At 46.6% G+C, this 27,353-nt stretch overlaps 2 protein-coding genes and 1 long non-coding RNA gene across 5 annotated transcripts in view; 1 reads left to right on the forward strand and 2 right to left on the reverse strand.

Moving 5' to 3' along the window:
• The window catches only part of rhocb (ras homolog family member Cb), a 28,284-nt gene extending 16,306 nt beyond the window's left edge, over positions 1-11,978 (reverse strand). The window contains exon 1 of the mRNA XM_068007708.1: positions 11,870-11,978. The gene's annotated coding sequence lies outside the window, so the exon portion shown is untranslated. The remainder of the gene's footprint in view (positions 1-11,869) is intronic.
• Positions 11,979-20,020: 8,042 nt separating this feature from the next.
• On the forward strand, positions 20,021-26,470 carry LOC137344611 (uncharacterized). Of its 2 annotated transcripts, none has more exons than XR_010968407.1 (3): positions 20,021-20,093; positions 21,894-22,181; positions 25,939-26,470. It is a non-coding gene; the product is annotated as an uncharacterized lncRNA (long non-coding RNA). The 2 variants fall into 2 exon arrangements; XR_010968408.1 differs by lacking the exon at positions 20,021-20,093 and adding an exon at positions 20,413-21,049.
• Positions 24,641-27,353, reverse strand: part of LOC137344610 (protein phosphatase 1H-like) — a 36,210-nt gene continuing 33,497 nt past the window's right edge. For both annotated transcript variants that reach the window (XM_068007710.1, XM_068007709.1), the window contains one exon: positions 24,641-26,117. In XM_068007710.1, the coding sequence (XP_067863811.1) occupies positions 25,979-26,117 (139 nt within the window). In that variant the 3' untranslated portion in view covers positions 24,641-25,978. The remainder of the gene's footprint in view (positions 26,118-27,353) is intronic.

A 27,353-nucleotide genomic window follows, 5' to 3' on the forward strand; every position in this document is an offset into this window, starting at 1 on the left:
TTTGGCCCAACTCAAGATTTGCTACAAGTTTGCACTCCGTATGTCACATGGAATACACGTGCAGAGTTCTGCTCTTCAGTAGCACTAAAAAAAATTTGGTGCAGTGACCGTTAAAGTTACTTAAAAAATTGGGAAAACACTGTCACTGTTTATGGCCAATTGCGGCCTCGTGCATCCCGATTTTCATCGTTCGTGGCTGCGCCTTCAGCTGCCCTGAGCTCTGGAATTCCCTCCTTAAACTTCTCTCCTTTAAGACACTTGTCCTAATACCTCCTTATGTGGCTCAGTGTCAAATTTTGTCCAATAATGCTCCTGTGAAGCATCTTAGGACGTCTTACTACGTTAAACACAAGTTGTCACTAAACTAAGTGATTCACTTTCTGAAATCTTTCAAAATCAGATCACATTAGCTGACTTTCATTATCCCACTAAAGTATGGGTCTACAATTCAGATATTGCTAAAAGCACAAACATGGGCAGCCAGTGTAAGGATGCAAGATACCCTATGACTCACTGGAATGGCAAATGTAACACCTTAAAATTGAGGTGGCATCAAATGCACTATTCATTATCTTTTGCTGTGTAAGGTATATCTGTTGCTAGGTTGTAAAAACCTTAAGTTAATGGATCATTAGTTTGCCCAGCATGTAACAGCCATATGGACCAGGAGGGTTCCAGTTTCCATCCTCAGTCTGTGCTGGGTTAGTTGATGTCAACTGCAGTAATAGCAGGGATGCTACAACTGGCTGCAACACTTTTAAGCCAGGAACAGAACAACCAAGACCCCTAATCACTGTCCAGTGACCCCAGCTGAAAAGGGCACCTTTGAATATTTGGGAAAGGATGATATTTTGTGAACACCTGTGATGTTCCCCACAGTCAAGCAGCCTACTGAAACTCACCATCGAGGCTCATGACAGAGTGGTCACTTGGGCAAAGAACCGAAGGGTTTCAGGCACCCGTAAAACAAGGAATCAATAACTTTTGAGGGAGGAAAAACTGGCAAGGGAAAGCCTCCAGCATTATTGTGACAGATGGGCATAGTCCAAAAGGATTACCCTAGTGCCTAATCTGAAGGCTCAGCATCTGGTCCCTTGGCAGGAAAACACCCACCCATAACATGCAGTGTGTGGGTTGCTCATTCTTCCCCTTGGCCCCAGGCATTGTGGGCAAATCATACATTAAGCACGTTAGTCACTAATTCTACCATGACCACTATAGTCTGGCACACTTTACTCAAACACACCATCAAACCATACAGCAACTAACAGCATCTTAAGCTCTACAGTACTATTCACTGCTTTTCCAAAGTATAAAATTACCAGTGAAAAGGAAGGACCTATTTAAGTTTAGCTACAGCAAAACCTGGCCGAGTCCATCCAATAAGTAGCTAAGCCAGAAAGGAAGGCTTCAGAATTGTTCCGCAGTCTGTGCCAAAACCAACTCAGCCAGGACACAGTTGCTATAAATGGTCTCAGTGCCCTTGTGCGCAAGAGGGGCAGAGGTGATGTGGAAAAGGATTCCCACTCATCGCTGTAGAAGCGCTCCTGATGTAAGTGCGCATGTTGGGTGGGGAAGCTGTGACAAACTCTACAAATAACCTGCCGGCACTAACTATGAAGGCTCACAAGAAACAAACTTCCACTTATATAGTGCCTTTCACAACCTCAGGACACCCTAAAGCACTTTACAGTCAGTCAGTGAAGTACTTTTGATGTGTTAGTCACTGTTATAACGTAGCAGCCAATTTGCACACAGCAAGATCCCACAAACAACAATGAGATAAATGACCGGATAATCTGTTTAAGTGATGTTAGTTGAGGGATAAATATTGGTCCAGGACACTGGGGAGAACTCCGCTACTCCTCTTCAAAATAGTGCCGCAGGATCTGAGCACGCAGGCAGGGCCTCAGTTTAATGTCTCATCCGAAGGACGGCACCTCCAGCAGTGCAGCACTCCCTCAGTACTGCACTGGAGCCTCAGCCTCCGGAGGGGGACTTGAACCCACAACCACCTGACTTAGAGGAGAATGGTACCACTGAGTCACAGCTCACAAGGAGACCCCTTAAGTGTGTACCAGCACGTTACTAGCATCTGCAGAACTGCACCGCAGCCCAGCAATGAGTTAATTTTGGGAGGAGAAAGTTGGCAAGATAGATAATCTTTTGATTCCAATCCCCATTGGAATTACATTCTGAATTGTTCCTGTAATACTTAATCGGCTCCTTATTCAAGATGCCACCTAACCAAAAGTTTCACTGGCCGACAACTACAATGAACTCATACTGAGAATAAGCTCTTTTTAAAAAAAGTTGGCAAGATCAGAGAGCAGTCACAAGTATAGCAACTTCAACTGACCTCACCATTAAACCATGGTCACCATGGATATCTAATCCTTTCACTATTGGTCTACTGGCTTGAAACTAAACACTTTAAAGCTGGCCAGTGGATGATTTCCAATTGGTCTGCAAACTGTTGACTGGGTAACGAGGATCTGGCTTCCAAGCTAAGTGGTAAATCCTGGGCTATTACAGCTGACTTTAACAACGACAAAGGCATGGTGAAAGAACAGCATCATAGGTAATCATGATGTGGAGATGCCGGTGATGGACTGGGGTTGACAATTGTAAACAATTTTACAACACCAAGTTATAGTCCAGCAATTTTATTTTAAATTCACAAGCTTTCGGAGGCTTCCTCCTTCGTCAGGTGAACAATGTGAAATCGTTCACCTGACGAAGGAGGAAGCCTCCGAAAGCTTGTGAATTTAAAATAAAATTGCTGGACTATAACTTGGTGTTGTAAAATTGTTTACAATCATCATAGGTAAGATAGAAAGAACAAAACTCCATTTATATAACGCCTTTAATCACAACATTGGCATGTCCCAAAGCACTTCATATACAATGAACACTTGCAGAGTCACATATGTGGGCAAACAGCAGCCAATTTAAGTACAAGAATCCACAAGCAAAAAGAACTTTTTTTTTTTTAAGTAGTATCGGTTGAAGGAAGAATGTTGGCCTGGACACCAGAACTGCTCTTGAATAATGCCATGGTATCTTTAACATCCATCTGAATAGGCAGAGTAGGGCATTGGTTTAATGTCTCGTTCAAAAGATATCTGACAATGCATTCATTCCCTTAGTTCTGCATGATGTGCTAAGTCCTGGAAAGAAGCACTTGAACCCAATTTTGACCCAGAGGCAAGAGCGCGACAGTGTTATGTTCTCACACCACCACCCCCCACCATCCCTAATTTCAGGGGCTGAAGTTGGTCACAGCCCAGGAATAAAAATATAGCTTGTAACAATTCACAGACTTCAGTCGCATCCTCCCACAAACTAGCAATCTCTTAACACTGGTCTCAGCAAGTTGAAGGGCACATCATTTAAGGAATACAGCATACAACAATGTATTATTTTTACAGTGCAGCTGTAAGGAACTTGGTGGGTCCATGTATGAACCCAGGATCCAATCTGTATACCACCCTGGGATCAATTAAAAAGGTTAATTGCTCTTGGACAGATCCTGAAGTCAATAAGGATCATAAGGAGACAGCAGGAAATGATCAACTTTCCTTTTAAAAGTGTGACAAAGCTGCATTTGTCAACAGCATTCATCTTAAACTTTGAGATGTGAAGTAGATGCAAAGAACCCACAAGTCCAGCACAGAATCTCGGTCTTTCATCCCAGAAAAAATAAAGCACACTAGTGCCATGTATTGATAGTCAGTTTCAAGTCCTTTGTGGACCAGTTACTGGTCCCTGTTTATTTTTATCCCAGTTCACTGAATAAGAGTGACCACATTTACTGGAGTGGAGGATAGTTTCACATTGATGGATATGCAGGTGTTTTAACATGTGAAACTCCCCCTATTAAAAAGGCACCACACAAAAGCAGTAAAAGTAGGCATAGCAGTCACTGTGGAAAAGTATATTTAAACACCAAGACTATTTCTTGCAGCTCTTGTTTTGAATTGTCACTCTTGCTCCTTTCTATACAAACAAATAGGTTGTCTTTGAGACTAAAATTATAGCAAGTTTGCCAGGAGGTGCACAATGTTAGATTGCAGTGTCATTTAATAGAACAAGATGGACAAGACTAAACACCGATGAACCACTAGGACACAGTAAAAATTAATTTTCAGCTCAACTCCTGCACAAGGTCAATAGTTTATTGAACAAGAGTTAACCATTCAGCACAAGATTCTAAAATCAAATATGCAATAGTCAAATTGCTAGGAACAATGTTATAACATCCTACATGCACTACCCTTAACGAGAACTGGAAGCAGGATTTTTTTTTAAAAATGCAGCCTTGAGAACAAGTTGTACACACATAGTCCTACTGATTTCAATGACATTAAATGGATAGGTGGGCCATCTCCTGTCTATCAGAAGCCCCATTTATCAGTGAAAATATCAAGAGTGCAATTACTGCAGAGAATCAAATCAATTTCTCATTGATTGGTCCAAATTTGGGAGGTGTTGTACAACAGTTTGTTGCATCTGCCATATTGAGTCCCACCATAGTGCAAATACACACATCACCCCTTAGTGCTAAAGCCACTGTGAAAATAACTCTAGACAGACTGAAACATAGAGTGCAACAGCACCATATGCTACTGTAATCCAAAGTATGGTACACATCCATGAACCACCATCTTTGGAAGATGCTACCAGAAAACTAACAGCAGATAACTACTCAGCATTTCAGAAAGAAAATGGGGAGTGGACAAGGCTATTGAAGCGGGAGCAAGTATATTCCTGAAGTTATTCCTCCTCTCCTTCCCCCATCCCGACACCAACCTTTGCTGAGGTACAATTACAGTGCCAGCGGCACCCAATTAACACACCCAAGTGCGAGGCTAGACAGCAAGAATTAAGCAATTCAACCAGAGGGAATCAGGAAACCCAATCCTATCCTCAGATCTATACCAAAGTGCAGGGTCCTGGGATAGCAATCGGGACCCTTTGTGCTCGCGCTCTCTCTCCAGACCAATTATAGCAGCCCTCCCAGTCAAGATGAGTGAACTCAGCACCATTTGGCGATTAAATCTGGGACCTCTTTATCTGTACAGCTTTATGCGAGATCATGTGATGCTTCTACCTATTAATCCATCAGAGTACTGCCATCTAGAAAATTTATAGCTGTTGAATAAGCATTTATTTTCAGTAGTTCACTACCACATTCGAAACATGGATTATTGATTCAACTATAAAGCTAGTCACCCGTTACTGGCACTGATTGTCTGCAACCAGCACCCATTGCAGACAGCCAAAACCAATCCAGAAAAGTCTCAAGGACTTCTCAGGAAGATATAGTTGAGATACTGGATAGGCTAAAAATTGATAGAGGTACTTGAAAGGCTAGCTGTACTTGAAGTAAATAAGTCACCCGGTCTGGATGAGATGCTGAGGGAAGGGTGGAAATTGCAGAGGTACTGGCCATAATCTTCCAAACATCTGTAGATGCCAGAGGACTGGAAAATTGCAAATGTTACACCCTTGTTCAAAAAACCCAGCAACTATAGGCCAGATTATGAGTGGTGGGGAAACTTTTAGAAACTATAATCCAGGACAGAATTAACAGTCACTTGGATGAGGGTAGATTGATTAGGGAAAGCCAGCACATATGTTAAAGGCAAATCATGTTTAACTTGACAACAGTTTTTTGATGAGGTAACAGTAGATGAGGGCAATTCAGTTGATGTGGTGCATATGGACTTTCAAAAGGTGTTTGATAAAGTGCCGCATGGTAGACTCATCAAGATTGGGGCCCATGGAATAAAGAGGGCAGTAGCAACATGGATACAGAATTGGCTACGGGACAGGAAACAGTAGTGATGAACAGTTGTTTTTCGGACTGGAGGGAGATGTACAGTGGTGTTCCCCAGGGGGTCAGTGCTGGGATCACTGCTTTTCATGATATATATTAATGACTTGGGTGTACAGGGTACAATTTCAAAATTTGAAGATGACAAAACTTGGAAGGGTAGTGAACAGCGAGGAGGATAGTGATAGACTTCAAGAGGATATAGACAGGCTGGTGGCATGGTCAGACACGTGGCAGATGAAATTTAAAGCAGAAAAATGCGAAGTGATCATTTTGGTAGGAAGAATGAGGAGGGGCAATACTCAAAGGAGTACAGGAACAGAGATCTGGGGGTATATGTGCACAAATCATTGAAGGTGGCAAGGTAGGTTGAGAAAGTTAAAAAAGCATACAGGAACCTGGGCTTTATAAATAGAGGCAGAGTATACAAAAGTATGGAAGTCATGATGAACCTTTATAAAAAACACTGGTTCAGCCATAACTGGAGTATTGTGTCCAGATCTGAGCACCACACTTCAGGAAAGATGTGAAGGCCTTAGAGAGGGTGCAGAAGAGATTTACTAGAATGATTCCAGGGATGAGGGACTTCAGTTTCATGGATAGACTGGAGAAGCTGGGGTTGTTCTCCTTGGAACAGAGACTGTTGCGAGATTTGCTAGAGGTGTTCAAAATCATGAAGGGTCTAGACAGAGTAGTTAGAGAAAAAGTTCCCATTGGCAGAAAGGGCAAGGACCAGAGGACATAGATTTAAGGTGATTGGCAAAAGAACCAAAGGTGACATGAGGAAAAGCTTTTTTTAAAAAAACAGCGAGTGGTTAGGATCTGGAATGTACTGCCCGAGGGGGTGGCGGAGGCAGATTCAATCATGGCCTTCAAAAGGAACTAGATAAGTACTTGAAAGGAAAAATGTGCAGGGCTATGGGGCAAGGGTGGGGGAGTTGGACTAGATGGAATGCTCTTGCATCGAGCCAGCACAAACTCGATGGGCCAAACGGCCTCCTTCCGTGCTGTAACCTATGATTATGCAAGTCATTTCTAGCAAGTGAGCTTCCATTCCCAGTTACCTAATTTTCAGACCACTTCAATTTTCCTACATTTTGTATTAAGACAGCTATTGCTATACACAGGGCATGGTAATAAACGTGTATACTACTTAAAATATGGTCAAAACTAACATTCCAAAAACTAGAGTAAATTCTAGTCAATGGTAATTGATTACAATTTCAAATAAACTGCTTTACTCTACAGTGAAGCCTTTTTAGAGAACTGTTTTGCAATTTCACACCAGCAACTAGCTAATCAGGCTTGAGACGTGCTAAATTTCACAACTGTGCCTTGGTGGGCTTTGAACGCACAATTTCTGAGGTTGCTAGTGCAGTACCATGAGCAATACACTACTGTATTGCCGCCACAAACATCTATTTGATTTTCTGCAACATTTGTCAAATAAATTTTAAAAGCTCTCATACTGGATAATTTAAAATGTATTTATGGTTTGCTTTAGGTGTCTAGAAATAGATGCTCAATTTCATGGCCCTCTCCAATTGTTCGTAAGACAATGAAATCATGTGGGGTCTGGTTCCTTAAGCACTGACAGCCCTCCAATACACACGACCCACCGTTATGCACACGTGAATAGAAGCAGTGTCAGCAAACACCACCACCCTCTTTTCCCCCCCCCCTCCCCACCCAAAAATCGGGAGCACAAACCCAGGCCAATGTCCTCCCTTGTCAGCTAGGGGCACAGAGAACTATCATGTACCCTACAATCACTGTGGCTGAGATCAGCTACGATCAGGAACGGAGACCAGAGGCCTTCTGGGTTTTTTTTATATATAAAAAAAATCAGGATAAATTAAGTTTTACTAAGAAAATTTTTCCATCTGAATTGTATCATTGGTTTGATCCGAAACTGAGGCCACTAAAGCAAGTCAAAAAACTAGAAATCCTAAACAATAAATCATAGTAACTTTCCAGGGTGGTGAAAGCTTTAAAGAAACAGTCAGACAGCCTATTTCCTCTAACAAAGCTGGGGAATTCCACAGCAACAGCACACTAACCCCACCCAGCTATATTTGTAACTGCAATCACTGATTCAGTTCCTGGACTCCTGCCATTTTTATTCCACAAAGCAAACTCAGGCCTACAAGGAGTATACCAGCTACAAGATTTGAGGACTAGTCTGTCAAAAACCAAGACAATGTACAGGACAGATAGATAATTGTAAACAATTTTACAACACCAAGTTATAGTCCAGCAATTTTATTTTAAATTCACAAGCTTTCGGAGATTTTCTCCTTCCTCAGGTAAATGTTTCAAGATCTCCTTGAAGCCTACGCATTTATACATATTGAATAATACATGGTGTTTACAGACTGCCCCTGCAACTGCCCGTTGCCAAGGCAATCACCGTGTTCAGACAGAGAGGTGTCATCTGCAGAACCCCCGAATACACATTCAACAAAAAAACAAACAGGGAAAAAAAACAGAGAAATGGATAGCAAGTAATGGAGGGAGATTAAGAGGAATGGATAGCAAGTAATGGAGGGAGATTAAGAGGAGCACCGAAAGTTTGGTCAAAACGGTAGGTTTGTAAAAAGGTGGTGAAAGGAAAGAGATGAAGAGGGGTTCAGGGAGGGAATTACAGAGTACCAGGTATGGTGGCCTAGTGGTTATGACACTGGACTAGCAACCCACAGGCTGAATTTAAATCTCAAGTTTGACATTTAATTCAAAAAAGAATCTGTTCATTTGTAGGCTAGCACCAGAAAATAAACACGAAAACTGCTGTTTTGTTTAAAAACCCTAGGATCCTTCTGAGAATGAACCTGCTGACCTACATGACTCCATTTCCACATGACATGGCTGACTCAGTGCCCTCAGGGTACCTAGAAATGGGATGTGCAATAAGCACCACCTGGTATCACGCATACCCCAAAAGGAAAACAATTGGGGCCAAGGCAGTTCTCCCACCAATTGCGGGGGAGGCACAAGAGGCCAGAATCAGAGGATCAAAGGGTGCGGACAGGGATTGAAGGTTGGAGGAGGTTGCAGAGATAAATTGGGTTAAGGCCCTGCAGGGATTTGAAAACAAGAAGTTCAAATTTAGTGCACTGAGGTACAGGAGCGATGGGCAGTATGGAGAGGGGGGGGGGGGAAAAAGAGGGAGCAGATGAGGCCAGAAAGCAGCACAGTAAAGAAGTGAAGATGAGAGGCAACAAAAGCATACATGAGTTTCATCAGTAGAGGGAAATGACAGGCAACGTTTGGGAGGTTGAGACAAGCAGACTTGGTAATGCATGGGGGTACAGTTTGAAATTCAGCTATACGTCAAGGATCTGCTACTAACAGTTACCCTACTTAAAAGAATCTCAAAACATTTTTTACTAAAATTTCCCAATTATGTGACATTGTCAGAAGACTAAAGTTGTCAGGAAATGGAATGTGAATCCTTTAAGAAATAGGCTTTAGAGCTTTCTAGTTAACTATGAGCAGTTAAATGTGTTAAATTGGTGACTGTTATAGTTTGCTGCTTTATTGCAGCAAGTCTGTTATACTAATGACCTCCATTTTGAGATCTCAAATGCAAGTTTGCAGAAGTCAAGCATTAAATGCACTTGCAACTGACAGCCAGTTACTGGTCTACACAGAATTAGAACATTACATTTTTTTTTAACACATTAACATTGCTTACAGATGGGAGACATTAGTCACATGGGGTCTGATTGGTAAAACTAGCCAGATTACGTACAACATTCCCCCAACTGTCGTCATATTTGGCACACAAGGATAAATGCACCACCTGCAATGCAAAAGAGAATGCAAATAAAAAATGAAATGCAAATTTAGCATCAGTAGACAAAGGAAAATTCAACAAATGACAGCACAATTTCAAACTGTAAAAATTCTGTACATTTTGCAAATTGTGCCCAACATTTGAAGTTAAAATGCCTCAATTACTCCAGACTTCCAATTGCTCAGTGGAGTCGCACAGGAAGATCCCAAGTAAAAACTGGGATCGCTCCCCGGTCACCTCTGCCACTTGTGCATACATGGGCAGTAGCTGACATTGTTTGATGTGAACACAGGTACGGGAGGAAGGGAGAAGAAACAAACAGTCCCCTCTCCGCCAGAATTCCGCAGACAGCAAAGAGCAGAAAGCCAGCAGAACCTAGTCCCTGCCTCGAATTCCTCCCCTGCCTGCCCAGATAATGACAACTAGACGTCAGAGGTCAGGAATTTCTAGCCCTGAATGCTAGTCTACTTTTCTCCCTAATCCAACTTCGGTTGGCAGCAACACACCAGTGCCCTTATCCAAATGATCAGCCGCTGTGAACAAGCTCAGACCAAGTCTCTATGGGTTATTCAAGCATGGAGATTATCAAGGTAGAGTCCAATCCCCCCCCTCAGTGAGCATTTCCAGCAGCTCTTCTAACAAAGGCCTCAGACACACCCTGGCTGACAAGACGATTTAGCAAAGACCCAGGAATGAACTCAACACCGTCCTGGTCTGCAAAATTATTTCAGACCTGGAAAGTGAATTGTCCGGGAGATTTATACATTCAAAGCCTGAGAGCACACAACAATGGGAAATTTTAGTACTGCACAGCTTAAAGGTAACTAAAGATGACTGCACTGCAAGCACACAGGTCAGTAAGAAAAAAAAACAGGTCAGCATCACTGGGACTCAACATAATAAACAGCTTGCATTTATACAGGGCTTTATCACAAAGTGCTTCACACAGAGGCTGTTCCCAAAAAAAAGGACACCCCAAGCCATAAGATATTAGGAGTGACCAAAAGCTTGGGCAAAGGTGGGTTTTAAGGGAGGGTCTTCAGGGAGAGGAAGGTGGCAACATCCCAAGCTTGTGAAAAGGCACTATATAAATGCAAGTCTTTCTTTTCTTGCTAGAATATTGGTAGGACTGTGCCTTTAAGAACCAAGGCAGGCCATACATACACACACACGATCCCCCCCCCCCCTGACCCACTATTTCCCCACCCCCCCCCGCCCAACACACACAAACACCCCGACCCACTCTATCCTCCCCCCACCAGACCCACTCTATCCCCTCTCTCCCCCCACACACACCCCCCGGGCCCACTATTCTCCCCCCCCCAACACACACACAAACACCCCGACCCACTCTATTCTCTCTCTCCCCCCCCCCCCTCCACACTGGCCCCCCCACCCCCGACCCACTCTATCCTCTCTTCCCCCCCCCCCCACCACACACGCCCACCCCCCGACCCACTCTATCCTCTCTTCCCCCCCCCCCCCCACCACACACGCCCACCCCCCGACCCACTCTATCCTCTCTTCCCCCCCCCCCCCACCACACACGCCCACCCCCCGACCCACTCTATCCTCTCTTCCCCCCCCCCCCCCACCACACACGCCCACCCCCCGACCCACTCTATCCTCTCTTCCCCCCCCCCCCACCACACACGCCCACCCCCCGACCCACTCTATCCTCTCTTCCCCCCCCCCCCCACCACACACGCCCACCCCCCGACCCACTCTATTCTCTCTAACCCCCCCCCCTCCACACTCACACCCGCCCCCCCCCCGGACCCACTCTATCCTCTCTTCGCCCCCCCCGGACCCACACACCCCCCGGACCCACACACCCCCCGGACCCACTCTATCCTCTCTCCCCCCCCCCCGACCCACACACCCCCCGGACCCACTCTATCCCCTCTCTTCCCCCCCCCCCCGACCCACTCTATCCCTCCCCCCCCCGGGTCCGGTCCGACCCGACCGTACTCCTACCCTGGGGAGCGCTTCTATTCAGCTGCGGCTCCCACTCGCCCGGCGCTCCCTCTCTCGGCTTTACCCGGTACGAGCTGCCCTGTAGCGGGCAGCAGGCCCAGCGGCCTGGCCGAGGCCCAGCTCTGGGCGTGGCGGTAGCCGGCGGAGCTCCGAACGGCGGCGGCGGCGGCCGGCGGGAATATAAAGCGCCACCGTGGCCGCGGGCCCTCCGGCCTCTGGCGATCGCCCCCGGCCTCCCCTCATCCCTCGGGCCTCACCTGCTACTTCGCTCTCAACTCGGGCCCAGACACCGTGCACTCGCAGCCGCCGCCTCGGATCGGATCGGATCGGCGCCTGGGAGAGAGAGGGGGGGGGGGGGGGGTGGTCAATGAGCAATTACCCACACCCCTCCCCCACCACGTGACCACCCGCCCCGCCAGGCATCACGGGACAATCCATCCGAATCGGGAATCTCCCGCCTTGCTTCTTAAAGGGACAGTCCCGACAACATTCCAGAACCAAACCCGCGACCTCCACCACCTCGAAGGACAAGGGCAACAGGGCACATGGGGGAACAACACCGCCTGCACGTTCCCCTCCCAGTCACACACCATCCCGACTTGGAAATATATCGCCCGTTCCTTCATCGTCGCTGGGTCAAGATCCTGGAACTCCCTCCCTACCAGCTCTGTGGGAGAACCTTCACCACACGGACTGCAGCGGTTCAAGAAGGCGGCTCACCGCCACCTTCTCGAGGGGCAATTAGGGATGGGCAATAAATGCCGGCCTCGCCAGCGACGCCCACATCCCATGAACGAATAAAAAAAAAAGGACTTGCACTAATGTTGAATCGTTACGGCACGGAAGGAGGCCTTTCGGCCCAGGGAGCCCCTTCTGGCTCTTTGTAAGAGCAATCCAGTTAGTCCCATTCCCCCACTTTCCCCCCGCCCCCTCCCCGTAGTCCTGCAAAATTTTTTTCCCTTCAAGTATCTATCCAATTCTTTTTCGAAAGCCACGATTGAATCTGCTTCTACCGCCCTTTCAGGCAGTGCATTCCAGATCATATATATATATATATATATATATACTTGCCTTGGAGGCGGTGTAACGAAGGTTCACTAGATTGATTGCTGGGATTAGAGGGTTGTCCTTTGATGAGAGATTGAGTAGAATGGGCCTATACTCTCTAGAGTTTAGGAGAATGAGAGGCGATCTCATTGAAACATATAAGATTCTGAGGGAGCTTGACAGGGTAGATGCTGAGAGGCTGTTTCCCTTGGCTGGAGAGTCTAGAACTAGGGGGCATAGTCTCAGGATAAGGGTTGGGCGAGTTAGCACTGAGATGAGGAGGAATTTCTTCACTCAGAGGATGGTGAATCTTTGGAATTCTCTACCCCAAAGGGCTGTGGATGCTCAGTTGTTGAACATATTCAAGACTGATATCGATAGGTTTTTGGACTCCAAGGGAATCAAGGGATATGGGAGTTGGGCCGGAAAGTGGAGTTGAGGGTGAAGATCAGCTATGATCTTATTGAATGGTGGAGCAGGCTCAAGGGGCCGTATGGCCTACTCATGCTCCTATTTCTTATGTTCTTATATATATAGTGCCTTTCACAACCTCAGGACGTCCCAACGCACTTTAACAGCCAAATGCATTACCTTTTTTGAAGTGTAGCCACACGTTAGGAACATAGGAACAGGAGAAGGCCATTCAGCCCCTTGAGCCTGACCTGCCATTCAATTAGATCATGGCTGATTTGTACCTCAACTCCATCTACCCGCCTTGGTTCCATAACCCTTAATACCATTGCCTAACAAAAATCTATCAATCTAAGTTTTCAAATTTTCAATTGATTTCCAGATTCCCACTCCCCTTTGTGTGAAGAAGTGCTTCCTGACATCACCCCTGAACAGCCTAGCTCTAATTTTAAGGTTACGCCCCCTTGTTCTAGAGTCTCCAACCAGAGGAAATAGTTTCTCTCTATCTACCCTATCAAATGCTTTAATCATCTTAAACACCTCAATTAGATCACCCCTTAATCTTCTATAGTTAAGGGAATACAAGCCTAGTCTATGCAACTTGGCCTCGTAATTTAACCCTTTTAGCCCCGGTATCATTCTGGTGAATCTGCACTGCACCCCCTCCAAGGCCAATATATCCTTCCTGAGGTGCGGTGCCCAGAACTGAACACAGTATCTCCAGATGGGGTCTGACCAGCATTTCACTCTTTTCTAAAATAACCCGTAAGGACACACTGGTTTGCCTCAGTGTCACCAGCCGAAAACCAAACAAAAGTGCCTCCCTTTTAAAGAGAGGCACAACTAATAAAAAACTTAACAACAGAATCAAAGGGCCGATGGGCCGAAGGGCCTCTATCCGTGCTGTATAACTCTATGAAACTTATAAAACTTAAATAATAATGTTATTACTATTATCCACCATGCACTCCAGTCCCTGCGGTGCCCACCAGTTGCGGAGGGCCTTAAGCGTGCCGGCGGAGACCGTGCGCTCCCTCTCCAGGGCCACCCGGGCGCGGGCAAGACCGCGGAAGGGAGACAAACAGTCGGAGTGACCACCCCAACGGGCTGCGTCCAACCTGGACCTGTAGGTCGAAGACTTGCATTTGTATAGTGCCTTTCACAACCTCAGGATGTCCCAAAGTTAACAGCCAAATGCATTTCTTTTTTGAAGTGTCGTCACTGTTGTAACATAGGGAAAAGTAAGATTCCACAAACAGGAATGAGATAGTGACCAGGTAATCTGTTGATTGAGGGATAAATATTGGCCAGGACACCTTGGGGAACTCCCCTGCCCTTCTTCAAAATGGTGCCATGGGATCTTTTACGTCCAACTGAGAAGGCAGTCAGGGGCACGGTTTAATGCCTCATCCAAAAGACAACACCTCCAACAATGCAGCACTCCCTCAGTACTGCACTGGAAGTGTCAGCTTAGATTTTGTGCTCAACTCCCTGGAGTGGGACTTGAACTTACAACCGTCTGAGTCAGAGGTAAGGGTGCTACCCACTGAGCCACATCTGACACCACTTTGAGTCTATTTGCCTCTCCTGCAGACATTGGCTACTGCTGGGTTACAGTTCCACCATTCCCTGACAGTTCTGCTGTATTCTAGCTGCTATCTGCGATCCCCTAGTGATTTACTGATTTTTTAATGTTCAAATCCCTCCATGGCCTCACCCCTCCCTATCTCTGTAACCTCCTCTAGCCCTAAAACCCTCCGAGATCTCTGCGCTCCTCCAACTCTGGCCTCTTGCGAATCCGCCATTTCCTTCGCCCCACTATTGGCGGCCATGCCTTTGGCCATCTAGGCCCTAAGCTCCGGAATTCTCACCCTAAACCTCTCTGCCTCTTCACCTCTCTCTCCTCATTTGAGATGCTGCTCAGAACCTACCTCTTTGACCAAATATTTGGTCACCTGTGCTAATGTCTCCTTCTTTGGGTTTGATGTCAATTTTTTGTCTGATTACATTCCTGTGGAAGTGCTTTGGGACGTTTCACTACTTTAAAGGAGCTATGTAAATACAAACTGTTGTTGCTTTCTTTGCCCTTCTGCAACCCATATGCTTCTCCCTAAACGAGGAGGTTTTAGGGAAGCATATCTATAATTAGGAACGTGGGAATTGCTAGATGAGAAAAGGCCAAGGTCCATCCAGTTCGCCTCCTACCATCCTGGTAATCACATGATACAATGATAATGGAATTGTTGTCTAACCATAATCTTAAAATTAGAGCTAGGCCATTCGGGAGCGAAATCAGGAAGTACTTTTTCACACATAGGGTAGTGGGAATCTGCAACTCTCTCCCCCAAAAGGCTGTGGATGCTTTTTTTTTATTCGTTCATGGGATGTGGGCGTCGCTGGCGAGGCCGGCATTTATTGCCCATCCCTAATTGCCCTTGAGAAGGTGGTGGTGAGCCGCCTTCTTGAACCGCTGCAGCCCATGTGGTGAAGGTTCTCCCACAGTGCTGTTAGGGAGGGAGTTCTAGGATTTTGACCCAGCGACGATGAAGGAACGGCGTTATATTTCCAAGTCTGGATGGTGTGTGACTTGGAGGGGAACGTGCAGGTGGTGTTGTTCCCATTCACCTACTGCCCTTGTCCTTCTAGGTGGTAGAGGTCGCGGATTTGGGAGGTGCTGTCAAAGAAGCTTTGGCGAGTTACTGCTGTGCATCCTGTGGATGGTACACACTGCAGCCACGGTGCGCTGGTGGTGGAGGGAGTGAATGTTTAAGGTGGTGGATGGGGTGCCAATCAAGCGGGTTGCTTTGTCCTGGATGGTGTTGAGCTTCTTGAGTGTTGTTGGATCTGCACTCATCCAAGCAAGTGGAGAGTATTCCATCACACTCCTGACTTGCGCCTTGTAGATGGTGGAAAGGCTTTGGGGAGTCAGGAGGTGAGTCACTCGCCGCAGAATACCCAGCCTCTGACCTGCTCTTGTAGCCACAGTATTTATGTGGCTGGTCCAGTTAAGTTTCTCGAGTCAATTAGAGCTTTCAAGACTGATTTGGGCAGATTTTTGTTAGGCGAGGGTATGAAGGGGCATGGAACAAAGGCAGGTAAATGGAGTTGTGGTGCAGATTAACCATGATCTAATTGTGATGTGGAGATGCCGGTGATGGACTGGGGTGGACAAATGTAAGCAATCTTACAACACCAGGTTATAGCCCAACAGTTTTATTTTTGTTGGACTATAACCTGGTGTTGTAAGATTGTTTACATTGATCTAATTGCACAGGCTTGAAGGTCTGAATGGCCTACTCCTGTTCCTATGTTCCTTACTGACTTCCTCAGACCTCAGAATCCTGACCCCGTCTTCATATCTAAACAATATTATAGCTTAAACCAAAGATCTCTTACAGGCCAAATAGTTGAAAACCCTGAAATTTGACATCATCCAAAATCACTCACTGGAAGCTTACGTGTGGAGCATCAGGTTCTGTGCTACACCTCCCCCACTGCCACGTGTCGTACGGTGCCAAATTTTTGTTTGATCACGCTCCTGCGAGGCGCTTTGCTATGTTAAAGGTGCTATATAAGTTGTTGGTGCAAGTTGTTGTTCAAGTTGGCTCCCTCCCCCCCGGGGAGTGTTGTGTTCCATTGATGAAGACAACACCTAATATGACTGCACGCTGAGGGGGCGGGGGGCAGGGGGGAGCAGCGGGTTTGCTGTGTGTTTGATTCTAGTTTGCTGACAGTGTTGAGAGTGGACAGAACAAGAAGTAAGTGCGTCATACTGAAAGTGGGAATGTGTGTCTGGGAGGCTCTATGTATAAAACTGAAAGGCCATTACCGGCCGGAAGCTCAGAGGCTTTACTTGTTCCTTATTTTTTTACTCAGTCTCCTCCCTTCCTTTCCTGCAGGCCCCAAATCTTGCAGAAGTCTGAGTTCCACGTTAATCGGACGCCCTCTGATACCCCACCCAAGTGGCCAATCTTCATGTGGAGCCTGAACAGCGAGTGTCGACAGGCTGTTTAATTGTAGCCTCAGGATGGACAAGTGTGAGTCAGTGCCATCGAAACAAAACCCTGCATCTGGGTTTCGACATAAGGTCACAACATTAACCTCGTCTCTTCCTCTTTCAGATACTGATCAACCCTCTGAGCATTTCAAACAATTTCTGTTTTTATACCCTTAAAAGACGCGAGTCTAAAACAACAACATCTTGCATTTATATAGCAACTTAAACGTAGTAAAACGTCCCAAGGCGCTTCACAGGAGCAATTTCAGACAATGTTTGACACCGAGTCACGTAAGGAGATGTTAGGACAGGTGACCAAAAGATTGGTCAAAGAGGTAGGTTTTATGGCGCACCTTAAAGGAGGAGAGGTGGAGAGACGGAGAAGTTTAGGGAGGGAATTCCAGAGCTTGGGGCCGCCAGTGGTCGTGCGATGAAAATCGGGGATGTGCAAGCAGCAAGAATTGGAGGAGCGCAGAGATCTGCTGAGAGTGCAGGATTGTAAAGTTACCCCTACAAAGTAAACACACCTGCAACTAAAACTCTCAGAAACCATCAGCTCATCTTAAAACTTTTCTGCCTCAAATTTATGGGCAATCAACAGTAAGAGAAAGTATCTTCTGGTTGAGTGGTTTTGACAGGCTCCAATTCCACCCTCTGACTAGTCTGATTGTTTCTGAAAGCCTTCAGGTGTCAGCCGAGGTTCAGTGGGTAGCACTCTTGCCTCTGATTTAGAAGGTTGTGGGGGTCAAGCCCCACTCCAGAGACATTTTTTTTATTCGTTCACGGGATGTGGGCGTCGCTGGCAAGGCCGGCATTTATTGCCCATCCCTAATTGCCCTCGAGAAGGTGGGCACATAATCTAGGCTCACACTCCAATGCAGTACTGAGGGAGTGCTGCACTGTCGGAGGTGCTGCCTTTCAGGTGAGACATTAAACCGAGGCCCCGTCTGCTCTCTCAGCTGGATGCAGAAATCCCATGGTACTATTTTGAGGAACAGCAGGGGAGTTCTCCCCAGTGTCCTGGTCAATATTTATCCCTCAACCAAAGTCACTAAAACAGATTATCTGACCATCATCACATTGCTGTTTGTGGGACCTTGCTGTGCGCAAATTGGCTGCCATGTTTCCTACATTACAACAGTGAGTACACTTCATTGACTGTAAAGCGCTTTGCGACGTCCTGAGGTCATGAAAAATGCCTTGGGATGTTTTACTACGTTAAAGGTGCTATATAAATGCAAGGTGTTGTTATAAACGCAAGATTCCTTTTTCAGTCCTCTCTTCCAACTGATGGGAGTGGTTAACACTGACAACCTCCATCCCACTGAAATGCCAACTGGCAGACACATGGGTTAATGATCAGGTGTGACCCCTTCCTGACGCTGCTCAGGGAAGAATAGTGAGTGCACGGACAAACTGGGATTGGGGAGGCAAGAAGAGCGAGGAAGGTGAGAGGGCAAATTCGGGGAAGGAGACAGCTGAGAATAGGTGGTTTCGACACTTTAAAATATGTTGTGCAGTGTTAGTCACAAACCATTTAATATATTGTTTGCTACTTCAACACATGAGCATCTATAGACTCTCAGGTCTCCTCTCAGTCTTCTCTTTTCCAGAGGAAAGAGCCACAGCCTGCTCAATCTTTCCTGATTGTTGCATCCTCTCTGTTCTGGTAACATCCTTGTGAATCTTTTCTGCACTTTTTCCAGTGCTTCTGTATCCCTTTTTATTTTCTGGTATGGAGACCAGAACTGCACAAAGTACTGCAAGTGTGGTCTAATCAGGGTTTATATAAATTTAACATTGTATTCTATTCCTCTGAAAATTAACCCCAGTAGGTTGTGCTCTTTATAGCCTTATCAACGTGTGTTACTACTTTTAGTGATTTAAGAGGAAAAATTTGCTGGGCTATAGGTAAACATAGGAACAGGTGTAGGTCTGATCTTGATCCGCCATTCAATGAGATCATGGCTGATCTGTATCCTAACTCCCTCCACCCACCTTGGCTCCATATCCCTTAATACCCTCGGCTAGCAGAAATCTTTCGATCTCAGATTTAAAATTATTAAGAGTTAGCATGTACTGCTTTTTGTGGGAGAGAGTTTCCACACTTCTACCACCCTTTGTGTGAAGAAATGTTTCCAAACTTCTACCCTGAACGGCCTGGCTCTGATTTTAAGGTGATGTCCCCTTGTCCTAGACTCCCCCACCAGCGAAAAAAGTTTCTATCTACCCTATCAATTTCTTTCAAAATCCTAAAAACCTCAATCAAATCACCCCTTGACCTTCTATATTGCAGGGAACACAAGCCCAGTTTACGTAATCTCTCCTCATAATCTTACCCTCGGAGCCCTGGTAATATTCTGGTGAATCTGCGCTACACTCCTTCCAAAGCCAATATATCCTTTCTATGGTGCGGTGCCCAGAACTGTACACAGTACTCCAGATGTGGTCTAACCAGGGTTTTGTATAGCTTTGGCAAAACTTCCTCCACTTCATATTCCAGCCCTCTAGTTATAAAGGCTAACATTCTATTAGCCTTTTTGACTATTTTTGTAAAGGGCAGGGGAGTGGGACTAATTGGACAGGCACGATGGGCCGAATGGCCACCTTCTGTGCTGTAACCATTCCACGATTCTGTGTATCTGGATCTCTTTGCTCCTTTACCTCATTTATTTTTCCTTATCTTACAAGGAATGAGCAGCCTCTTTATTCCTCCTACTAAATTGAACCATCTCACACTTCTCTGTAGTTCCAGTGAAACTAATCAAGTTCTCCAGCTGTACTTTATAAATGTGGCAGGATCTATCAGTCCTGCTCAGCCACAATCTTTAACTCACATAAGCTGAGCTTAGTATCAGTCTAAAAATAGTACTAATAAAGTCTGGAAAACTTTTTTGTTTCCCCCTGCGTTACAAGCACATGGGATGGGGAGGTAGGAATGTGTTACTCTGAGTGACAGATCACCTAATATGGATGAAATGAAATGGCTGTGACTCAGCAGTGGCTCTTTCCCGGGTTTAACCCTGGTTGGTTTTTTCCATCTGTCTCGGAAATGCAGAGTGAGGAAGGAAAAAGGGGAAGTGAGGGGAGTGAGGAGGAGGGGGAGAGGAGGGGGGAGAGGAGGGGGGGGAGGGGAGAGGGGGAAGGGAAGGGGAGAGGGGGAGAGGAGGGGAAGGGGAGAGGGGGGGAGAGGAGGGGAAGGGGAGAGGAGGGGAGAGGAGGGGAGGGGAAGGGGAGAGGGGGGGAGAAGGGGGTAGGGAAGGGGAGAGGGAGGGGGCCCGGGGTTCCTGCAAACTCCATTGACAAATCTGCAGGCGGATGCACCGCAAACGGGACGGAGCTCTCGGTGCCCCGCGGGCCGGTCTGAGGTCCGGTGTCCGGTGGTCTGAGCCCCGGTGTCCGGTGGTCTAAGGTCCGGTGTCCGGTGCCCCGCGGGCCGGGCCGGGCCGGGCCGAGCCCCGGTGTCCGGTGCCCCGCGGGCCGGGCCAGGCCCCGGTGTCCGGTGGTCTGAACCCCGGTGTCCGGTGCCCCGCGGGCCGGGCCGGGCTGATCTGCTCGCGTGGCAGAGCAGGTCCCGCCCTTCTCCCCATGCCGCGCTCCCATTGGCGCTCCGCTTTGAGTGACAGCTGTCAGGCGCGCCTGCTGCTCATGCGATTGGCGGAAGCGGCTGTCCATCACAGTCAGGAGCGCGGGAGTTTGCAGCATCCCTGGGTCGGGGGCTTTGTGCGGTTTTTAGCAATTTATTCAAACTTAGTATCGTCTCTTATTAGAAATGCAATTTTTTTTATCTTTTTTAAAAAATTGCATGCTTTATTTTGCATTTCAGTCTTAAAGTTAAAAAAAATCTGCAAACACTTAGGCTTTTAAAACAAATCACTCTTAACAAAGGAAAACTTTTTGGGTGCGGAAAATTTGCTGCAATAGTTTCATTTGTTATTTTGATAGCAGTGCGGGCCGAGAAAGGAAGGTGCAGACAGTGCAGGTTGGGAAATAACTTTAATCCAGTTTAACAAAAATTCAGGCAAAGATGTAGAAATCTGAAATTAATTTGATGTCTGTCATTGCTTCTCCTAATTCATCGTTTGATGGAGGGGGGAATCTATCGGATCTGAAAGCCGGTGGATGATAGGAGCCGGCTGGGGAGAAGGGGTTCGGTTTACTGCAAAAAAAAAACCTCCTGTAGACTTGGAATTATTAAACCAAGTGGTGAATTAGGGAAATTACCAGTAAATAAATCCCCATTCACCTCTGTTAGATGAGGCTCCAGATCATTGATACCCTTTTGTGAAGGTCATTGTGTATTAGTAGCAGCTAGCCTGTCCCCCCATCTGCCAGCTTAAATGACAGTTATGTACTTTAATTACTTAAAAAAATAGAACAGGGAGATAGATTTCTGACTAAAAATGGTCTCTGAATTCGCTCAACTATAACTTTGCAAGTTGCATTTCAAAATATCTTTTTTTTAAAAAGAAAACATTCTTCGTTTACCAGGTTGTTTTCCCTCTTAAAGTGGGGGTGCGGTTCTGTGGGAGCTGGTACCTTACTCAAGTGACCATTCTTCCAGTGTGAACCTAGATAGTGATTGGATATTTGGCCATGGAAGGCGTCATGGCTGAGCCCAATCCTGTCGGCACCCAGTGCCTGTTTTCTCTGCCAGCACAAGGGCGCTGAGGCCAATCACAGCGTCCTGGTCGAGACCTGCCGGCTCAGTACAGATTAGCAATCAAACCTGTACAGGTTTTGGATGGATTTAGTTTTGAGTTAGCAATACGTATGTGAGTGACAAATAATTGTGAAATATGAAAGTTTCCTTCTTCTGATTACAGAGGTGCGAGTGCTAATGCTGAGCTACGGCTGACGCCATGAAACTTGAAACGGTTCTTAGAAATTCTGCACGTTTTAGATTATTAACGTTTCTGCTTTACGCTCCGAAGATTTGAAAGCTTCCACCTGGAGCTTGCTGCTGCGGCCCTTTCCCGCTGTTGTGATGCTCCCGCAGCTGGGAGTAGGCGGATGCTTCCTTTGTACAGCCACACCGATCAACCTCCGAGAATTCTTTCCAGGCGTTTCTAGAAGACCCGGAAGTGGATCCGAACCGTCAGTCACTGCCAGAGGTAGTAGTTTGTGTAGTTTCAAGGGTTGTGACGCTGCCTGTCGGAGATAACTGTACAATCTACTGCCTTGCCGGTGCTGTCCCTGAGCTACTGAAGGAACGGGGGGTGGGGCGGGGCGGGGCGGGGGGGTCTGGCATTTGTCTGATTGTCCAAGGACAGTCTGATGTAATTCCTGTCCTGGGTGAGGTAACACAAAAACTTGAGTGATGGGACGGAGAATGGATACATGGAGAATAAAACTCTTATTTGACATTCACTTAAAGAATTTTATTTTATTTTTCTTGCTTCTGGTCCTCACTTACTATTTTGTTGATCGAGTGGAAGGAGGAGCATTAGGCGACCATTCAGTCCCTCGCCTCTTCCGCCATTCAGTTAGATCACGGCTGATCTGTACCTCAACATTTACCCGCCTTTGCTCCATGTCCCTTGATACCCTCACCCAACAAAATCGATCAATCTCAGTCTTAAAAATTCCAATTGACCCCCAACATTCACTTTGGGAGAAGAGAGTTCCAGATTTCCACTACCCTGTGTTTGGGGTGGGGAGATGGATTTAGCAGTCTAGACAGAGGGAGCTAGCTGTCAGCTGTCAGACAGGAGGGTGTAATTACAGCAGGACAAGTTTGCATGGACAGTTTCCATTACAAATGTGGAAACTATAATTGAGAAAGTTGATGGGTAGTGTAAGCCTTTTAATATATGAATATAGATGGATTGTACACTGTTTATCATTCCCTGCCAGGGGAATGTCACAGTGAATGGTGATGTGCTGGCTGCCGTTGCTGCTTTATAAGTCACACAATACCAGATTTGGTTTTAGAACATGTTCCAGGCAAATATTAGTATTTACGCGAGGATTACATTTGATTTATTTTTTATTCGTTCATGGGATGTGGGCGTCGCTGGCGAGGCCGGCATTTATTGCCCATCCCTAATTGCCCTTGAGAAGGTGGTGGTGAGCCGCCTTCTTGAACCGCTGCAGTCCGTGTGGTGAAGGTTCTCCCACAGTGCTGTTAGGAAGGGAGTTCCAGGATTTTGACCCAGCGATGATGAAGGAACGGCGATATATCTCCAAGTCGGGATGGTGTGACTTGGAGGGGAACGTGCAGGTGGTGTTGTTCCCACGTGCCTGCTGCTCTTGTCCTTCCAGGTGGTAGAGGTCGCGAGTTTGGGAGGTGCTGTCGAAGAAGCCTTGGCGAGTTGCTGCAGTGCATCCTGTGGATGGTACACACTGCAGCCACAGTGCGCCGGTGGTGAAGGGAGTGAATGTTTAGGGTGGTGGATGGGGTGCCAATCAAGCGGGGCTGCTTTGTCCTGGATGGTGTCAAGCTTCTTGAGTGTTGTTGGAGCTGCACTCATCCAGGCAAGTGGAGAGTATTCCATCACACTCCTGACTTGTGCCTTGTAGATGGTGGAAAGGCTTTGGGGAGTCAGGAGGTGAGTCACTCGCCGCAGAATACCCAGCCTCTGACCTGCTCTTGTAGCCACAGTGTTCTTCACTCTTTTTATGCTTTTGTTACCTTTAGATGCAACTATTCCAATGCTCCCCTGGCCGGCCTCCCATCTTCCACTCTCCATCCTCCATAAACTTGAGCTCACCCTAAACCCTGCTGCCCGTATCCTAACTCGCACCAAGTCCCGTTCTCGCTGACCAACATTGGCTCCCGGTCCGGCAACGCCACGATTTAAAAATTCTCATCCTTGTGTTCAGACCCCTCCATGAACTCGCCCCTCCCTGTCTCTGTAACCTCCTACAACCCTCCGAGATCTCTGCGCTCCTCCAACTCTGGCCTCTTGTGTATCCCCGATTTCCTTTGCCCCACCATTGGTGGCCTTGCTTTTAGCCGTCTAGGCCCTAAGCTCTAACTTCTTCCTTAAACCCCTCCACCTCTCTCTCTCTCTTCGTTTAAGACGCTATGTAAAACCTACCTCATCGACCAGTCCTAATGTCTCCTTCTTTGGCTCAATGTCAATTTTTGTCTGATTACACTCCTGTGAAGCGCTTTGGGACGTTTTACGACCTTAAAGGCGCTATATAAATGCAAATTGTTACCCCACCTCACCTAAGTTTGCGAGCGCCCAGGCGGCCAGCGTAGACAGGCTGATCAACCACTGACAGCATCGCGGCCAAGGCCAACCCCGTCCTCGCATAAGTACATACGCACGTTCCAGCAGGAGTCACTGGATAGTGAACAGGAGCGGGAAGCCCGGCTGACTATCTCCTCCGCCCCCCCCCCCCCAACTCCCCTACCCTAACCCATGGTGGCTCCCTGACCGAGATCAGCTTACAGCGGTGACTGGGAATGAAACCTTAGACCTTCTGATCTGGACAGCTCAATATTACACCAGGCAGTGTGTTTACCCACTGAGGAAAACCTCACACCATCCGCCCCCCTTTGAATTCCCAGAGTCCGCTCTGATTATTACTGTCTCCCTTTTGCAGTAACAGTGACACAATCGGCAGAAACAGGCTGTGGCCTTTTTATTCGTGTTAATGTACTTTGTAAATATTATCTAAGATCATAAAAATTATTCACACGTAACAGCTTCTCCGCACAATCTTAAAGTGAAAGAAATGGGAGTAAAATTCACAAACTCAGTATTTAAGAGAGGGACTGAAGGTGCGGAGGGAGGGAGTTCAGCTCGAGGGGTGTACAGGGCTCCACACAAACGGTGCCCAATCTAAAAACACACAACTTCCATCCCCACAAGATCTTCAAAGGTTTATTATTTCTTGTAAAAGAACAAGGAAATGCTAACTACACACCTGGTCCGTGTCCAAAAGAGTTTCGGCCGGAGTGTGTTCATTCCCGGTTCTGATTAAGGATCTATACCTTCATACAAAGAGTGAACACCACATGGAACGGACTCTCCAAATGGACCTCCGGGTAAAGTAGGTAAGAAGACCCTAGAATCATCACTTAACAGTTAAGACGCTTCCCTGGGGCAACATGGGGAAGGAGGAGGAGAAACTGGAGGGTCGTTCTGGTTGGGTGAACTCAAATGGACCTTCCTCATCGGTAGTTATCTTGTGAAATGTGAGCACTAAAATGGTTTAAGTTCTGTAATGGATCTAGGGGTTGCCAACTCTGTTTGGACGTATTCCTGGAGGTTTCATCACATGACCTCCCATCTCCAACTGTCCTGCCCGGTAAAAACAGCCTTTTCCCTCCTATATCCAATAATTTTTCTAACTACTAAAGTGTTCAGAGAAATTAAAATTGTTATTGCCCCTGTGATTTCTCTCCCCGGGGTTTTGCTCGTGGCAGAGTCCTGGATCTTCAATTCCTGGAGACTCCAGGGCAATCCTGGAGGGTTGGCAACCCCCTAATTACGGAGCTGCTGTATATCTCCAGCATTTTCTGCTTTTATTTCAGGTTTACAGAATGCAGCTTCTGTCTTACTTTTTCATTTTTATAAATACATCTATTGAAGAATGGAAACCATGGATTAAAAATAATAAGACAGATAGACGAGGGCAATCTGAAATCTCAGCTCTGTCCGGGATCAGAATTATCACCTAACAAGGCATCGTGCTCTGACCCGCAGCTAAGTCCCGGATATATTCTGGGTTTGGGGTGCAAAAAACATTCCGCCAATTGTATTTCTCTGCGGGAGTTACAGGCATAACCCCCAATGCTTGGGCTGCAAAGAATTGTATTACATGGGGGGGGGCGGGTGAAGCTCATTAAAAAGGGGAAGAGAAATCCAGGGGTGGGGTGGGAGGTATTTAGAACTTAACGGCTCCATTTTTCAGTCTTTGCAGAGTCTCAAGGGAGCCTCGTCCCTAAAGCCGATCACGTGTGACCATAAAGAGGTATGACGAAGACTGAGATATCGTCGCCTGACCCCAGCCTGTCGTTGGAGAGTCTCCACCCGCACTCCTTCAGGATGCCGCGGGATCTCATCACCAGGTCCTGAGCTGCCAGCGTGAACCTGCGGAGAGACGAGAACCGTCGTTCAACCAAAAAAAAACCCCAAAACAAATCTGACCGCAGAGAAACGGTCAAACTGGGCTCCCGATTTCCATTAGGGATCGCCAACTCTGGTTGGACGTATCCCAGGAGGTTTCGTCACGTGACCTCCCGCCCCAGCCTCCACCCTCCCGCCATTGGTCGCCCGACATGCCCATCCTCACGGTGCCCCGCCTTCCTACGCCCATTGGCAGGCGGTCAGACTCTTCATTATCCGATTGGACAATTCTTTACTGTCGGTCAAACAGCATTTTTTTCCCCCCAAACTCCTATATTTTTATAACTAATAAAATTGTACAAAGAAAATTTTAAAAACTTTTTTTTAATGCCCCGAAGATTTTTGCTCGTAGCAGCGTCCTGAAGATTAATCTTCAATTCTTGGAGGGTTGGTAACCCCTAATTACCATTTCTATTACAGGAAGTCGCCAAGTTCTTTCCTCCACTCAAACAATGTTTTTTTTATATATTACAGCTCAATTCCTACAACAGTGACTACACTTCAAAAGTACTCTATTGACTGTAAAGCGCTTTGGGACATCCTGTGGCCATGAAAGACGCTATATTAGTTGCAAGTCTTTCATTCATTCTGTAGCAGGATCTATGTTGCCTACATGGGCAAGGCGGTCTCAATCAATTGGAGACCGATAATCTCTACGCATCGTGCCCTGCCCCGTTGGACTGATGCAGTCAATCTGTTTCACTAGAATGGTACCAGGGATGAGGGACTTCAGTTATGTGGAGAGACTGGAGAAGCTGGGGGTGTTCTCCTTAGAACAGAGAAGGTCAAGGGGAGATTTAATCGAGGTGTTCAAAATAATGAGGGGTTTTGATAGAGTAAATAAGGAGAAACTGTTTCCACTGGCAGGAGGGTCGGTAACCAGAGGACACAGATTTAAGATAATTGGCGGAAGAACCAGAGGAGAAAGGAGGAGAGTTTTTTTTTTACACAGCGAGTTGTTATGATCTGGAATGCGCTGCCTGAAAGGGCGGTGGAAGCAGATTCAATAGTAATTTTCAAAAGGGAATTGGATAAATACTTGAAAAGGAAAAATTTGCAGGGCTATGTAGAAAGAGCAGGGGAGTGAGACTAATTGGATAGCTCTTTCAAAGAGCCGGCACAGGGCTCGATGGGCCGAATGGCGTCGTTCTGTGCTGTGATGATTCTACGTAAGCCTAGAATTCCCATCGGTGACGGGGA

This window comes from Heptranchias perlo, chromosome 27 (genome assembly GCF_035084215.1).
Source record: "Heptranchias perlo isolate sHepPer1 chromosome 27, sHepPer1.hap1, whole genome shotgun sequence".
NCBI classification, from domain to species: Eukaryota; Metazoa; Chordata; class Chondrichthyes; order Hexanchiformes; family Hexanchidae; genus Heptranchias; species Heptranchias perlo.